The sequence below is a fragment of the Chanodichthys erythropterus genome, chromosome 10 (genome assembly GCF_024489055.1).
Source record: "Chanodichthys erythropterus isolate Z2021 chromosome 10, ASM2448905v1, whole genome shotgun sequence".
In the NCBI taxonomy this organism is placed as follows: Eukaryota; Metazoa; Chordata; class Actinopteri; order Cypriniformes; family Xenocyprididae; genus Chanodichthys; species Chanodichthys erythropterus.
Genome location: NC_090230.1, coordinates 53,343,639 through 53,359,481, shown reverse-complemented (window position 1 = coordinate 53,359,481; position 15,843 = coordinate 53,343,639). Strand labels below are relative to the sequence as shown.

Here is a 15,843-nt window from a genome sequence, read left to right as displayed (position 1 = left end):
CATTTTCAAGAAAAGTTTCAATTTAATGACTCTGAAAATGTCATCTGGCATTTGAAAAATAGTGTATTCGTCTTACACCTTTTCCTTACACAGCCTATGTGTACACATCTCAATCATTACTTTCAAAAAAGTTTATAAAAATATTTTTCAAGGTAAAAAGTATTTTTACAGATATTGTGAATTAAATCATTTTTGGTCACTCCACATGACATGTGACATTTGCTTGTCACGAAAAGGTCATCTGATGTTTTAAGAGGCTTTGATCCTGAGACACAGTAATGAGGTTCTGCAGAGGTTCTCTCCATGATGTCGTTTTGGTTTGTTAAAATGTCATGAATTTAATTATTTTAATCTGGATTGTTTCTGGATTATAAGTGGTATATTCAAGTATTTGTTTGTGATAATTACACAAGAATGCAAAGTGCCTCTGTGTTAAGGTCTGATACTCTGTGTAAAGCTCTTACTGCAGTCAGGGACAAGGGTCAGCAAAAGCCTATGAAAGTGAAAATTGCAAAAGGAGGAAAAAAACCCACACCATTTCCTGACTGCGCACCACAGCCAGATAGTATAACTGTAGCTGACTCTGCAGATGAAGGCTTGTGAAAGTAATTGAACTAATGTAAATGCACTTGGTTCGCAAACTGTACACACGCTAGAGCTTTTACTCTGATTAAGATCTTTGTGGAAGTTGTAATTAACAAGCTGGCATTAACAGAATTGTTGCAAAATGCTGTTTGTATGTAATGTTGTTTGTAAAACTTAAGTCGAATTCATTTCTGCTTGCTACTTGTTTGCTCTGTTTTGGAACAAGGTATCTTGTGTTTAGTTGGTCTAAGAGCTGGTAGATCGTCAACCAAACCAACAACCTTTTGGTCATATTAGCTAAAGGAGTTCAGGCTGGCTTTTTAGAACATGTTGACTGGTCAACCAGTAAATGACCAGCTTATACCAGTTACCATGTTCCAAAACACAGCTGGATTTTCCAGCAGGGATGATAAAGTTGGACCACAGAGTAGGCCAAAATCGAAAGAACAAACTGTTGTTTGGAAGATGGCAAATCACATCTATTAAAGCAACAGCATTCTGTTTTAGAAGAGAAAATTGAAGTCTCCATTTCTCATTTGTTTGAGGTTGTCAAGCCCCTCCTAACTTTCCTCAGTGTTGTTCAGCCGTGTGTTTGGTCCGTGGTCTTGGCTCTGGTATTGTATGGCATGGGCACAGCGGGGAGAATGAATTGCTGGCAGACACATGCTGTGCTCGTCCTGGCTGCTGTACGAGTGAGCTGGAATAGCGTAACATGGTGTGAGGCGTCTTTTGCACCACTCACGTGTGAGCTCTTAAATGAGACGAAGAGAAAGAAAAGATTTGTCATCTATATCACCACTTTGAGAAAGATTCAGTTGCTGATTGTTTAACTTATTATACAGCAACTGATGCCCCTTTGCTGTTGTATACAGTATCTAATAGGTTGCAAAAGAGGAAATGAATCCTGATGTTAAGTGATGAGTAAATGAATGAGTGATTGAATGAATAAATGAGCAAATGACTGAGTGAAGGAATGAATAAGTCAGTGGATGAATAAATGAGAGTGAATAATTAAGTGTGTAAATTAGTAAAGGATTTAAAGAGAGAGTGGGTGAACAAGTAAATAAGTCAGTAAGCAAGTGAATAGATGTGTAATTATATGAGTGAGTGAGTGAGTGAGTGAGTAAATAAATGAAAGAGTTTATGAATGACACCCTACACCAGACACAAGTGGTAGGATGTGTCAAAAGCCAGTACAACCCATTATAATCTATAATGCTGACAGTGGTCGTGCACAGGTTAAACATATAAGTGTGAATGAGCAGCCGGCGGGGGCTGGTTGCAGGACGACTCAACCTCCTCAGACAGGTTTTAATGTTTATCAGACAATAACTACTCAAGATTTTTTTTTTTTTGTATAATTTTCGGGACAATAGGGCCAGATTCGGGATTCGGGACAACAGTTTAGATTTTGGGACTGTTCCGAATTTTTCGGGACGTCTGGTCACCCTCATTAGATCTGAAAAAAAAAAGGATATATTTACCCACCCATAGACTCTCCCCTAGAAAAATTCAGGACAGAAGTGGTTAAAAGTGGAAAAAAGAGACGGACTAAAATACCAGGTGTAAACCCCCGTCCCTTTGTGATTTGATCGACCAAAACGGATCTTAGTACTTGGTGTAAACAGGGCCTAGGTGATTGTAGTGTCTTTCATGTTTGCTTCCTTTGAATTGGAACTGGAACCACAAGTGAAAGAATGAATGAATCATAAAATAACTTATTGGGTGAATCAGTAAGTGAATGAGTAATTGAAGGAGTAAGTGAATTAATGGATGAGTTATTGTATAAATAGGTGAGTGAGTGAATTGATGGATGGATGGATGGATGGATGGATGGATGGATGGATGCGTTTTAATAATTGAGGGAGTTCATATTTGAGTGCCAGCCTCAGATAAATAGACATCCCCCTCCTCAGTGCTGGTCTGTGTCCAACTCTCCTTGATACAGTCCAGTATTCACCACTAACATAACTAATCCTTTCATTAAATCAAGCCTCCCACTAACCTATAAAGAGCTAATTGTGTGGTGAGTCAGCACACACAAACTCACAAGAACTCACACATATTCAGAGATTCCTACATCACTTTATGCTCTTTTTTTCACGTTGTATCTTTTACCACCACAGCTTCCCAACTTCCTAACACAGTGTTCCTGTGTGTTCCTGTGATCACAGATACACATGTGTTTGTGACTGAGTGCATATGCTTGGTTTGCATGTGTGTAAGGCTATGAATGCTCTGCCTTTCGTGTGTGTTTGCTCAAACTTACAGTGCGGCTGTTCTTCCCCCCATGTCAGATGTCAGACATGTTCCCATAAGACTGCCTTTAACACACATCTCTTATTTTCACACATCAGTGACAGCACTGTTCTCCAGCACTGGAGCCATTCCAGAATGTTTTGTTGACTACGCAGGTCCTGAATTTAGAAAATAAATACGGTGTGTTTGCAGATAAGAGACTAACTTAAGCCCTATCCCCCTCATCTATCTTTTGTCTGTTTAATGGTATGATAATGCCAAGCTATCAGTATTAATGTACTTTGAAGCCTGACTGATTAACATATAGGAGACCTTCACCCACCTACGGATGTGGTTCTACAGAACATAATTTAATCTTCTTTTCTCTATCTTTTTCCTAGATAAATCTGTGAAGATCAGAAGCTACACATGATGAAACATGCAGAACACTCTGAATAGATTAAGGAAGACATACAGACTGTCTGAAAACTCTTTGGCAAACAACGTCTTGGTCTTTTCAACAACATTGGACTGTTTCATGAAGTTAAAAGAAACGGATGGCAAACCCGTTTTCATGGACCATAGCCATTGACGTCTAATGGCTAAACCTTCAATGAATGGTTTTCTCTTTTGGGTCATTGGGAGTGCTGTAGAATGGAGGATCCATTCCAGACATTCTCTCAAGGGTCTGTCACGCTACCTCCTAGAAGAATGAGCAATTTTCACCAGATGGAGACATGCGCATGTTGCTACTGAACTGGTCCAATGGTTCATTTGTCTGGACAGAGAACTAATAGTACCCCGAAGAGGAGGAAGTGGCCGTAACTTGACCCATGACAAAGTATGTGGCTGAAGAGCCAGGCTGAAGTTTAAAGAGCGGGTGAAATGGGAATTGACAGTAACGTTTTGAACAAAACTTGCTTTGTGGTCTGCACCTGGGAAATATGAGACTTTAGTCAACACACAAAACACAAACAGTTCTTCTTCTTTTTAATCAAAGACATACGCTGGTGACTTCAACAAGCAATTCTGGCGTGGGCAGCCTTTGGCTGATCTTTACGTCTTGTTTTTGATGGTACACAGAGATGCCACAACTTTATTGAACTACGTCTTCCTACCCGGCTTGTTGAGGTTGTCAGTTGTGATGCTGCGCAGGGGTCTGCTGGCCTGGCTCTCGCGTGTGGGTGTTCTGTTAGTGGTGGTGTGCTGTTGCCTTTCCCTCCTTTATGTTATCACTTGCAGCCCCCATGCTGATGAGCCCTTGGCTGGGCAACCCCTGCCCAGGGCTGGAGGGATGGCTATTGCAGGGGGTCCAAGCAGGCCAGGTGGTGTTGGAGGTGCCCCCATTGGCCCTGCTGGGCGGGAAGGGTTCCAGGCCCTGCTACAAGAGCGGGAAGAGCAGCATCGGCAGCATATTGCCAGCTTGAAAAAACAAATCTCTCAACTTAAAGAGGCTCTCCAGGAACGGAGTGAACAACTTAAGGGCATGCAGGACTCTTTGGAGAAGACGGCTGGGAGGGGCACGGGGGGTGACATGGCTGACGACCGCGGTCACAGCGACTTGCAGGAGTTCCTACGCAGCCAGCTGAGCCGGGCAGAGGTACACAGTGGCCTGCGACTTCCAAGCGAGTACGCTGTGGTTCCCTTTGAGAGCTTCACCTTACAACGCGTTTACCAGCTGGAAATGGGGTTGACCCGTCACCCCGAGGAGAAGCCAGTGAGGAAGGACCGCAGGGACGAGCTGGGGGAGGTGGTGGAGAGTGCGCTGCACACACTCAATGCACCAAATCAAGGTGGAGACAAAATGAAAGCCAGTAAAGTCTACACACCATCAGACTTCATAGAAGGTAAGAAGCTATTTACAGTTCAAGTTACGCTCAAACGACAGCCAATCTGTAAATGTTAAAATGCTGACTGTTTCAATAGTATAGCCATAAGATGTAAACAATATGTGTGTTAACATGATTTTAGTGTTACTTGGTGAAAGTTTTTTGGAAGCCTGTTTGAAAACATTATTTATGCTATTCCATTTAGTGCTTCTAGCGCAAAGATGACAAACTTTACAGTACCATAGGCAATCTCTGCATGTCTCTGGACCATTTATTTAGATCTTTAGAGCTTGTTGGACACATTTGGAAAAAATCTCTTAAAGCAGGGGTGGGGAACCTTTTTCATATCAAGGGCCATTTACATTTTTGTAACATCCTTTAAGGGCCATACAAAATTATTGAACATATATCACTAACTAACCTCTCTAATGCGATGGTTGGAACTGCTTCTCTTTGGCGAGGCGTCTGATGTCAGATGGCATTGATGATGATGCTACTCGCAGCTGGTTTTCCAAGTTTGGGTCAGTCAGTCTTGAGCGGAATCGATTCTTTGCTAGAGTCAGTTTTGAAAAGAACTGCTCACAGCAGTAGGTTGTCCCAAATAGAGATGCAAACTTCAGTGCATGTCTCCTCAGAAAGGGAAAATCCTCAGAACGTATGTACAGTTTATAGAACTCGAGCAGAGGGAGGTTATTGTACTTAGCTTTGAGCTCCTCATTGCTTTGCAGCTCAATTATTTCGTGTTGTAGGTTATCGGGTATATCAGATGGTTCCACGTTAAACGGCGTAGCAAATATCTGCAGTTCCTTGTGTTTACTTTTCACGTCCTGAAACCTCTCGCTAAATGCCTGAAGCAGTTTTGCACACTCACCAGCATATTCAGCTGTCATTGCAGGCTTTTGCTCTTGCAGAGTAGGAAAATGCACAGTGTTACCCTTTTCCAGTTGCAGTTGCCACAGCTTTAATTTCACTTCGAATGATTTCACATTTGAAAGCAGGGAGCTGAGAAGCTGGTTCGGACCTTGGAGCTTGACGTTCAGCTCTGACAGGTACTTGGTTATGTCCACCATAAAGGCCAAATCACACAGCCACTTGCCATCACTGAGTTCTACAACAGGTTTTCCCTTAATCTCCATGAATTGTTTTACTTCTTCCCTCAGTCTGTAAAACCGTGCGAGCATATCTGTGCGACTCAGCCATCGCACCTCACAATGGTAAACAAGATCTCCGTATTCGAACTCGAGATCGCTCAATAACTCTTTGAACTGGTGGCTGTTTAGCCCTCTGCTTTTGATGAAATTTATGGTGGAAACGACAGTTGTCATTACACTTTGGAGCTGCAGGGAATGTGCGCACAGACTCTCTTGATGTATGATACAGTGGCATACAACTAAATCACTTGGATCCAGACGGAGACGACTCATTTCTTTTTTGACCAATGCAGTTAATCCCTTTTGCGCGCCAAGCATGGCTGGAGCCCCATCGGTGGCAAGACCACTTAACTTTTCAAATGGTAGCTCAAATTTGTTCATTGCCAAAACAACTTGCTCAAACAAATCCTCACCTTTCGTAGTGCCATGCATGGCTTGCATAGACAGCAATTCCTCACTCGTATCAAACTCAGCAGTAATCCCACGCACAAAAATGGCTAGTTGTGCGGTATTCGTTATGTCTGTTGTTTCATCACAGGCCAGAGAGAAAAAATGTAATTTTTTTGCGGTGTCCTTCAGTGTCGTTTCAATGTCTTGTGCGATATCAGTAATTAGTTCTGCGACGGTTCTCCGAGATAAACTGACACTTTGAAACAGTTTTACTTTGTCTGGTGCTAGCAGCTCCGCAGCAGCAACAAGGCACTCTTTCACGAACTCTCCTTCTGAATGAGGTTTCAGCTTCTTAGCAATTAGCTCACTCACCACAAAACTTGCATGAGTAACATTGTCTCTGTCAGAATGCGGTCTTGTGAAAACTGCTTGTTGGGCATCCAAACTCCGCCGAAGAGCGTTAACTTTATCCACGCGCATTTGTCCTCGCAACTCATTCAGTTTAGCATGTTTCGAGCTGTACTGACGCTCGAGATTGGCCTTTTTCATCACTGCAAGTGCATCCCCACAAACTAGGCAGACTGGCTTGCCTTTCACTTCAACAAAAAAATAATCATTTGTCCATTTTTCTTGGAAAGCGCAACATTCTGCATCTACTTTTCTTTTCTTGACAGCCGCCATGATGCATATCATCAACGATGACAACCGCTAAGTGCCTGTTGCGTTCACTGTGACTGTGACCCGGAGAGGCATACAGACCAACCGGAACGAGTCTATTATTTTATTTTATAATATTTTTATATATTATAATATATAGCAATATAAAATAACATAATTATATTGTAACTAACATAATATAATAACATAATAATTATATCCGTTTTCTCACAGAGGGTTTCTGGAAACCTGTGCAGCAGTCTCGTGTCTCTCTCATCTGCTCATGCTTAGAGCGGCAGCTGCGCCGGCGCAGCCTGGGTTACATGATTACAATTATTACTATTATTATTATTTTTTATTATTATTAATTTATTAATTAATTTTTTATTTATTTTTTATTAACTCGTGGGCCGGATCAAACTGTCTCGCGGGCCGTATAAGGCCCGGAGGCCGGACGTTCCCCACCCCTGTCTTAAAGGGATAGTTCACCCAAAAATGAAAATTTGATGTTTATCTGCTTACCCCCAGGACATCCAAGATGTAGGTGACTTTGTTTCTTCAGCAGAACACAAATGATGATTTTTAACTCCACCCGTTGTGTCAGTCGTATAATGCATGTCAATGGTAACACCATCTATAAGAGTAAAAAAAAAACATGCACAGACAAATTCAAATTAAATCTTGTGGCTCGTGACGACACACTGATGTCCTAAGACACGAAACGATCGGTTTGTGCGAGAAACTGAACAGTATTTATATCATTTTTTTTACCTCTAATACACCACTTTGTCCATCTGCCTGGTGTGTATGCGCTCTGGCATAGTTTAAAGGATTAGTGCACTTTCAAATAAAATTTTCCTGATAATTTGCTCACCCCCATGTCATCCAAGATGTTCATGTCTTTCTTTCTTCTGTCGAAAAGAAATTAAGGTTTTTGATGAAAACATTCCAGGATTATTCTCGTTATAGTGGACTTCAATGGTCTTTCCAAACAGTTGAAGGTCAAAATTAGTTTCAGTGCAGCTTCAAAGAGCTTTAAATGATACCAGACAAGGAATAAAGGTATCTAGCGATAAGACCTTCTATTTTCTAAAACAATACAACTGTATATGCTTTATAAACACAATTGATCGTCTTGCACGTGCTTCCGCTTTCCGTATTCTTCAAAAAGCTTACGCTGCATGTCCTACGCCTTCCCTATTCAACTTATGGAACGAACGCGGAGCCAGTTCTGTTTTTTCCAAAAGTAGATAGGAAAGGGTGATCACTGAATAAGGAAAGTATGCAGATAGAAAAGTATTCAGATAGGACTTATAGGAAAATGATCACTGAAGGAAGTTGTGTATCTTAGAAAAAAATCAATAAAACAGAGCATCCTGTAACAGCATGCTAACATGCTAAAGTCAGGATATCCTGTTATGACTCTAGGAAATGAACACAGCTGTTTTCAGATCTGTGTCATGTCTGCCATTTCCTCTAGAGAGAAAGTGACACATCTCAGTGGTTACAGACTTTACAGGAAATACATTATTCATGTTGCTATGCACCTTGTTTAGTTCTAAATAACTATTTCCAGCACTTGAAACTGAAATGTTAAAAATGGGCTATGGTGCAATTTGCAAAAGGTGCAATGATCTACTTAGCTAACATTCAGAGGTGAGATTTACCTGGTCTTGGCATTCCTGCCTAAAACACCAGCTTAGAAATTTCATGCTAGTTTATGCTGGTTTGTTGCTGGTATTTAATTTTTTTTTAAGGGAAAAACTTACTTGGTACATCTTTTAATAGAAGACCATTTCTGGTCAAGCACTTTTTTGACTGTATAATTGAATAGACCTACTCTACTTCACATCAACAATGGAGAGCTTGTGAAGAATTCAAAGAGAGTCAAGGCCAAGTCTTAGCCAGAGGCCCTGCCTGCAATAACTTACAACTCAGTGTCCAGACACAATGTCAATTTACCCAGCTGTCTTGCTAACGCTGAATGAGACTGAATAATATTGTTGGACATTCTAAAAATATTTCATCCTGAAAAAAAAAAACAAAAAAACACAGGAAGCTTGGCCTTTACTCCTGAAACAGTGCTTTAGTAAAAAGGAATGTTTACAGAAAGCCTATCTTTTCTACCCACAAAATAACTCTCCCACCCTGTCCCTCAAGGGATACATGTATCTCTCTCATTATCCTGTGTCCGTTATCTCTGTTAGCTAACTGTATATGGTGCTCCTTTACCCAGACCCATTTTGTGGTGACACAATCCAATTTAGAGAGGAAACGAGCTAAAAGTGCAATTTTACCCTGAGTTAATGTTCGGTAACTCACGTGATTATGTTGAGTGAAGAAATGTTTTGTCTTATTTACTGTAGCTAGTTTTTCAGTGAAGTGGAGTTGAGCCCGCGGGTTATGCTTTGATGTCTTTGGTGTTAGCTTGCATTGATTCAGGTGGCTTCCCTAATGGCCCTGCTTTTCCCATAAATGCATTTTATGTGTGGAATGGAAAGGGCTGGACATGATAATTATTCCACTTTGCTGGTTTGCTAAGGCAGACATCATTTTTGCTGCTTTGGGTTAGGGATTTGGACAAACTTGTATGGCTTGTTGAGGTGTGCTTTAATTGATTTAAATGATCAAACTTACGCATTTCACCAGGTAGACAGTAAAACAGGTGAAAAAATCCCACAGACTTATATTAAAAGAAGGACTTGAAACATATCAATGGACCAGAATATCATAAAGGTGGGATCTGTTGACTTTGTCCAGTAGGCAACCGCATATTGCAGAAACCATCCAGAACTCAAGAACACTGTTGCAATTGAAAATTGCATAGAAACGTTTTAAACACAGCACAGAACACCATAGCAACTTTTATACAAATTTACGCCAAATTAGATCCACATACTTCCCAGTATAGCTCATAATAGTATTACCACACTTTGCTACCAAAGCTAATGAAGTATGAAGCTGTTAAGTATACAAACTTCATAATACAACCCTTAACTGAATGGTAATGTTTTGTGCAAACCTTCCATGAGCATGATTTTCCTCTAGAATAAGAGTTATTATGCCTTTTATAGCACTATCAGCACAACTGATATGGAACCCGTACAATACACATTTGATGCTGTACAGTGCAGATCTCTCTTAAGAGTTTATTTGGATAATTTTCAGAAGCATGAAAGTATGTTACCCAAGCCTCAGATGACCTGGCGCCCCTGCCATCTCAACATCTACCCAGATGTTTCTTCTGAAATTTCTTCTCAAAATTCCTTGTCTTAGCATAGCTTAGATAATTTGATCTTCAAAGAATTTGATGAGAAATGTTAGAGTTGAAATTGAAATGTGTGACTTTTCATTCCAGACTTTTTCTCTTGATAAAAATGTGAAGAGACTTCAATCTCATTGCCGTCACTCAAGATAATAAAAAGATCTCATTTGATGCTTATATCCTGTAGTTAGTTAGTTATATGTCACACTTAATGTCAGTATTTGATTTTGTATGTTGTTTATCAATTATGAATTTTCATATATTCCAATAGGAAATAAAAAAAACAAATGAGATTTATCTCAATTACATTCTCATTCACGTGTTTGAAAGCTAAAATATGTTTGTGAAATCTGCAAAAAAATGACATTTTCACATTTTCAAATACCTTTCATACTAAAATATATTATAAATTCACAAAAACAAGACATTCATGCACATGAGAAGTTCTCCTTTGCTTGTAAATATGAAATAATCCATGCAATTGTTAGTGAATGAGACCCACTGTCTCCAGAGTTTCAGAAGAGAACCTAAAAATGTCTTGCGCTGTCCTCGAATTTGACAAGAAAGAAACATCTGAGTAGAAACATCTATAGAAAAATTGAGCAAAAAAATGTTATTTTACAGTCTAAAGATTTGTGAAAATCTTTTGAATGCCTGCATTTGTAAGCTTGATTTGTGTGTCTTCCTTCATGTTTGTGTGTTTATCTTTATGGTATGTGTCCTTGAGCTTGTCCTTTAGTTTTCTTTGAATTTTGCTTTGCTTGTGTGTGTGTCCATGTGGGTGTTTGGGAAAATGGTTCCTTTTCTTCACTGTTCTCAATGTCTTCTCATCTCTGCAGGCATAGCGCGCACCGAAAAGGACAAGGGCACGCTGTACGAGCTGACCTTCCGTGGTGAGCAGAAACAAGAGTTCCGCAGGCTGGTTCTCTTCCGCCCCTTCGGCCCCCTCATGAAAGTGAAAAGTGAGCTTGTGGAGACGGCCAACATGCCCATTAACATTGTGCTGCCTCTGTCCCAGAGAGCTGACAAATTCAAACAGTTTATGCACAACTTCAGGTGACACCTCTCACTCTTTTTGTTCTTTGTTATTATCTGTTATTTATCATCTTCTGCCCCGTATTTCTTTCTTTCTCGCATTCATACATATCTTCTCGGCACTTTCCATAAATATGGTATACTTTGGTGTCCAATATTTTTAAAGCATTATATGTTGAATATATATTCAGTTCATTTTGGAACAGAGTTTGCTTTTATCGCACAATTTACCCAATTACACAAAACATAAAAAAACTTTAAAAATAAAAGCAACACATTTTCTGTTCTACAACATGACTGGAAGTCAAGTAAATAATTTCATTCCATTTTCTTAATTTTTCACAAACCATAGTGTTGAAAATGACTAAATAAATATGTTTCTGTAATTTATAAGAAATATAATTTTCTATTAACATCTGGTCCCAGACTAGCTTACCCATACTGGGTTTGTAGTATATTCATAATATCTATTTTGTAGTGTATATATTGTCCATTTGTGTGCCCATGGGCGTGCTGGTCTGAAAACGAGGTGTGTTCAGGTTCAGGTTGCTATTTTGAGGCAACAGAAATAGACTGACCAACTGAAACCTGGTCTAAAGTCAATGGTGCAATATTTGTTTTGTTATTTAAAGAGCGTGTTAGTAATATGCGCCTATATGTGGGTGCACAACACACGTACACTCTGCTTATTACACACACAGGGACGTGCAGCAGCACACAAACATGCCAAATATTAAAATTACAAAATAAAAAAATATTATTGTGTGCATAAAGATAAAAATACTTTGGTGGAATCCAGCTTTTCCCGTAGATGGTCTGCTCGTGCGTGAGGTTAAAGTGTTAGTTCACCCAAAAATGAAAATTCTGTCATTTATTACTCACCCTCATGCCGTTCCACAACCATAAAACCTTTGTTCATCTTCAGAACACAAATTAAGATATTTTAGTTGAAATACGATGGCTCTGTGAGGCCTGCATAGGGAGCAATGTCACTTCTTCTCTCAAGATCCATAAAGGTACTAAAAACACCTCTAAATCGGTTCATGTGAGTACAGTGGTTCAGTATTAACATTATAAAGTGACGATAAAGTTTTTTGGTGCGGCAAAAAAAAAAACTTATTTAGTGATGGCTGATTTCAAAACACTGCTTCATGAAGCATCGGAGCACAAATCGGAGTTCCTCTGAAACCCTCTCCCTCCCCCAGCTCCACCTGCGTAGATCTGCTATAGGATTAATGTATGTCTATTTATGCAGCAGCAGCATCTTACATGCTCACAGCAGTGTGTCTGTGTATCTATTAGCGGTAGCAAGTCCATGCAGTCACAGCGGCAGCAATAATCATCATCAGCAGCAGAGTATCAGTTCTAGTCTGCCAAGACCAAATATGTTAAAATTGCCATATTCATTAACATGCCAAAACTACTTTGAGAGTTTGCATATTTTAAATGGTTTTGGGTCCTATTTTTAACCTATTTGTGAAAAGTAACTTCAGTCCATTTCCTCTACATCTTTCAGATTTTCAGAGTCATTTTTCTCCACCCTCTACAGCCTGTTTTACATATAATTTCTGTTTTTTGTTGTTGTTGTTTTTTTTAATTAGTGCCTCCGAGCAGTGTTTAAAGAGTCTTATATTAAGCAGTGAGGGAACACTTTGACCTCATTCTCGTTTCAGAGGCAGGAGAGGACAAACAAGGGGATTGCGGGTTACGATCACATACAGAATGAGCTCAATGCCAGCAGACGCATCAAACTAATTTGTTGTGGCATGTACATGGTAGGACAGCATATAGATAGCGTTTGTACTCTCAACACAAAAACAGCTTTTATTTTTTTCGTGTGGTCTTTTGTTGCTCAGTCATAATAGAAGTTATTTCAATTTATATCATTTTCATGTTTATGTGCCATGTAAAAAAGCGTTAAGAAAATCCCATAACTACTGTTCAAAAGATTCTTATGCTCACCAAGGCTGCATTTATTTGATCAAAAACACAATAAAATCAGTATTATAATGAAATATTATTACAATTTTATGTAACCGTTTTCTGTTTCAATATATTTTTTACAGTGTAATTTGTACAGTGAACAGTAGTGTATTTATATGATAATTTATGTTTTGTTTTTTTCTCAGAGTGGGAAAACTAGGTTTGAATGTGGCACGGGCATTATGCCCATTCCATGCTTCTTTCCATACTTTTGTTATCAAAAAATGGTAAGAAGGCCTAAAAAATGGTAAAAACAAAAAAATGTCTCTTCCCATTCAAGGTTGTTGTTTTTTTTTTCCTCCTTCAGGGATTAAACTAAATCTGAACCTCTAGTCTACCACAAACCATCACGGTTCACCATGTCACTCTTTAGAACAGAAGCATCCCTGAAGTCTAACCATGCCTTTATTGTGCATTAGACATAAAAAGATCATGTTCAGGATCTTTTTGAAACATTTGCCACACTTCTATCAGAATGTGGCTGCTTCAGATCAGGAATTTCACGCTAGCACTGCAGTCCTTGTGTGTTGCGATCACAGTACCCCGTAGGGTGAGTTAGTCTTGTCGAAATCTGCAACATTGTCTTCATGCATGCTTCTCTCAAGGCCCAGGCTCCATTGCTCTTTTCCATCTTTCATATTTTTTCCCACTGAGCTCATTGCAAAGCATTCTGGGATTTATAATGTTCCCAAACGCAGTTTTTTTTTTGCAGTAATGCAAAATATTTGGATTTGGCATCACACTAATAGTATCTCAGTTTTGAATAATGATTGGGTTTTAAAGCACCCCTATTATGCTATTTTAAACATTCCTAATATTGTTTTGGAGGTCTCCTACAATAGGTTTACATGCATGAGTTTACATGAGTATAGTATTTATTTGGATGTTTACATTTGATTCTGAATGAGTTTGATAGTATGCTCCGTGGCTAAAGCTAACATTACACACTGTTGGAGAGATTTATAAAAAATGAAGATGTGTTTGTGCATTATACAGACTGCAAGAGTTTAAAAATGTAAAACTGCAAATACTGGGGGCGTACATATTAATGATCCCGACTGTTACATAACAGTCGGTGTTATGTTGAGATTCGCCTGTTCTTCAGAGGTCTTTTAAACAAATGAGGAAACAATGGTGTTTGAGACTCACTGTATGTCATTTCCATGTACTGAACTCTTGTTATCCAACTATGCCGAGGAAAATTCAATTTTCAATTCTAGGGCACCTTTAAAACTTTGTCGACCTTTTCTATTCATAAACAGCAATAGTACACACTGCATGAAAGGTCATATCCAAAAAGCATAATGGGTTATTTAATGAGAACGATCTTTGTAAATGTAATATTTAAATATATAGTATTTATATTTGTTCTCCTCTGTTTTCTTTCTCAGTTTTCAGTCAATGTTCCTATTGAGCTGGTACAGCTGGAGATTGTCCAGCTGAGTGCTGACCTCAGTGTGTGTTTGTTTCTGTTACTGTGCATGTCTACAGAGAGGTGTGTGTGAAGCAAGATGGGCGGGTGCACCTTACCGTGGTTTACTTTGGAAGGGACCAGATGAATGAGGTCAAAGGAACCTTGGAGAACACATCAAGGTATGGTGTGTTAATATACTATATGTGTGTGCTTAAGTGTGTGTCAACACAAAGGAGCAGATAAGGCTGAGAAATACAGTTAAACAAAAAAGGAACCAGAGGGTGTCATAAGTTCCTTCCAGTATGAATCCCCAATGCATTATGGGTATTGTCTGAACTGTAGGTCTTCAAACTGATCAAATGAACACACTCAGCTTCTGCTATCAGAAAGTCTGCATAGACAGAAACTAATGTTAACCAACATAAATAATTCCTTTAATTTATAGATCAAGCTAGACTTAAAATGCCCATCTTCATGAATATATTAAAATGCTGAACGAGTTGTATTAATAAAAGATGATTATGATGATATACTGAGTAATAATCAAATTCACAGAGTCAGCTTGAATTTTTTATGAGATATATGCATACATTTTTGAGTGGTGTTAAATATATGTTCTATAATATATATTAATATTAGATCATAACATATTGTAATAAATATATAAATAGAGACATGTAAAATAAATATATGACATTATTATGTAATATATAGTATACAGTGGGTACGGAAAGTATTCAGACCCCCTTAAATTTTTCACTCTTTGTTATATTGCAGCCATTTGCTAAAATCATTTAAGTTCATTTTTTTTTCTCATTAATGTACACACAGCACCCCATATTGACAGAAAAACACAGAATTGTTGACATTTTTGCAAATTTATTATAAAAGAAAAACTGAAATATCACATGGTCCTAAGTATTCAGACCCTTTGCTCAGTATTTAGTAGAAGCACCCTTTTGATCTAATACAGCCATGAGTCTTTTTGGGAAAGATGCAACAAGTTTTCCACACCTGGATTTGGGGATCCTCTGCTATTCCTCCTTGCAGATCCTCTCCAGTTCTGTCAGGTTGGATGGTAAATGTCCTGACTCTGTCAGGTCTCTCCAGAGATGCTCAATTGGGTTTAAGTCAGGGCTCTGACTGGGCCATTCAAGAACAGTCACGGAGTTGTTGTGAAGCCACTCCTTCGTTATTTTAGCTGTGTGCTTAGGGTCATTGTCTTGTTGGAAGGTAAACCTTGAGAAGGTTTTCGTCCAGGATATCCCTGTACTTGGCCGCATTCATCTTTCCCTC

The 15,843-nt window shown here is 39.0% G+C and overlaps 1 protein-coding gene across 1 annotated transcript in view; it reads left to right on the top strand.

Moving 5' to 3' along the window:
- csgalnact1a (chondroitin sulfate N-acetylgalactosaminyltransferase 1a) overlaps positions 1-15,843 on the top strand; it is a 42,474-nt gene that overhangs the window by 8,131 nt on the left and 18,500 nt on the right. The window contains exons 2-4 of the mRNA XM_067398169.1: positions 3,225-4,670; positions 10,955-11,171; positions 14,625-14,726. Of these exons, the coding sequence (XP_067254270.1) occupies positions 3,896-4,670; positions 10,955-11,171; positions 14,625-14,726 (1,094 nt within the window). The 5' untranslated portion in view covers positions 3,225-3,895. The remainder of the gene's footprint in view (positions 1-3,224; positions 4,671-10,954; positions 11,172-14,624; positions 14,727-15,843) is intronic.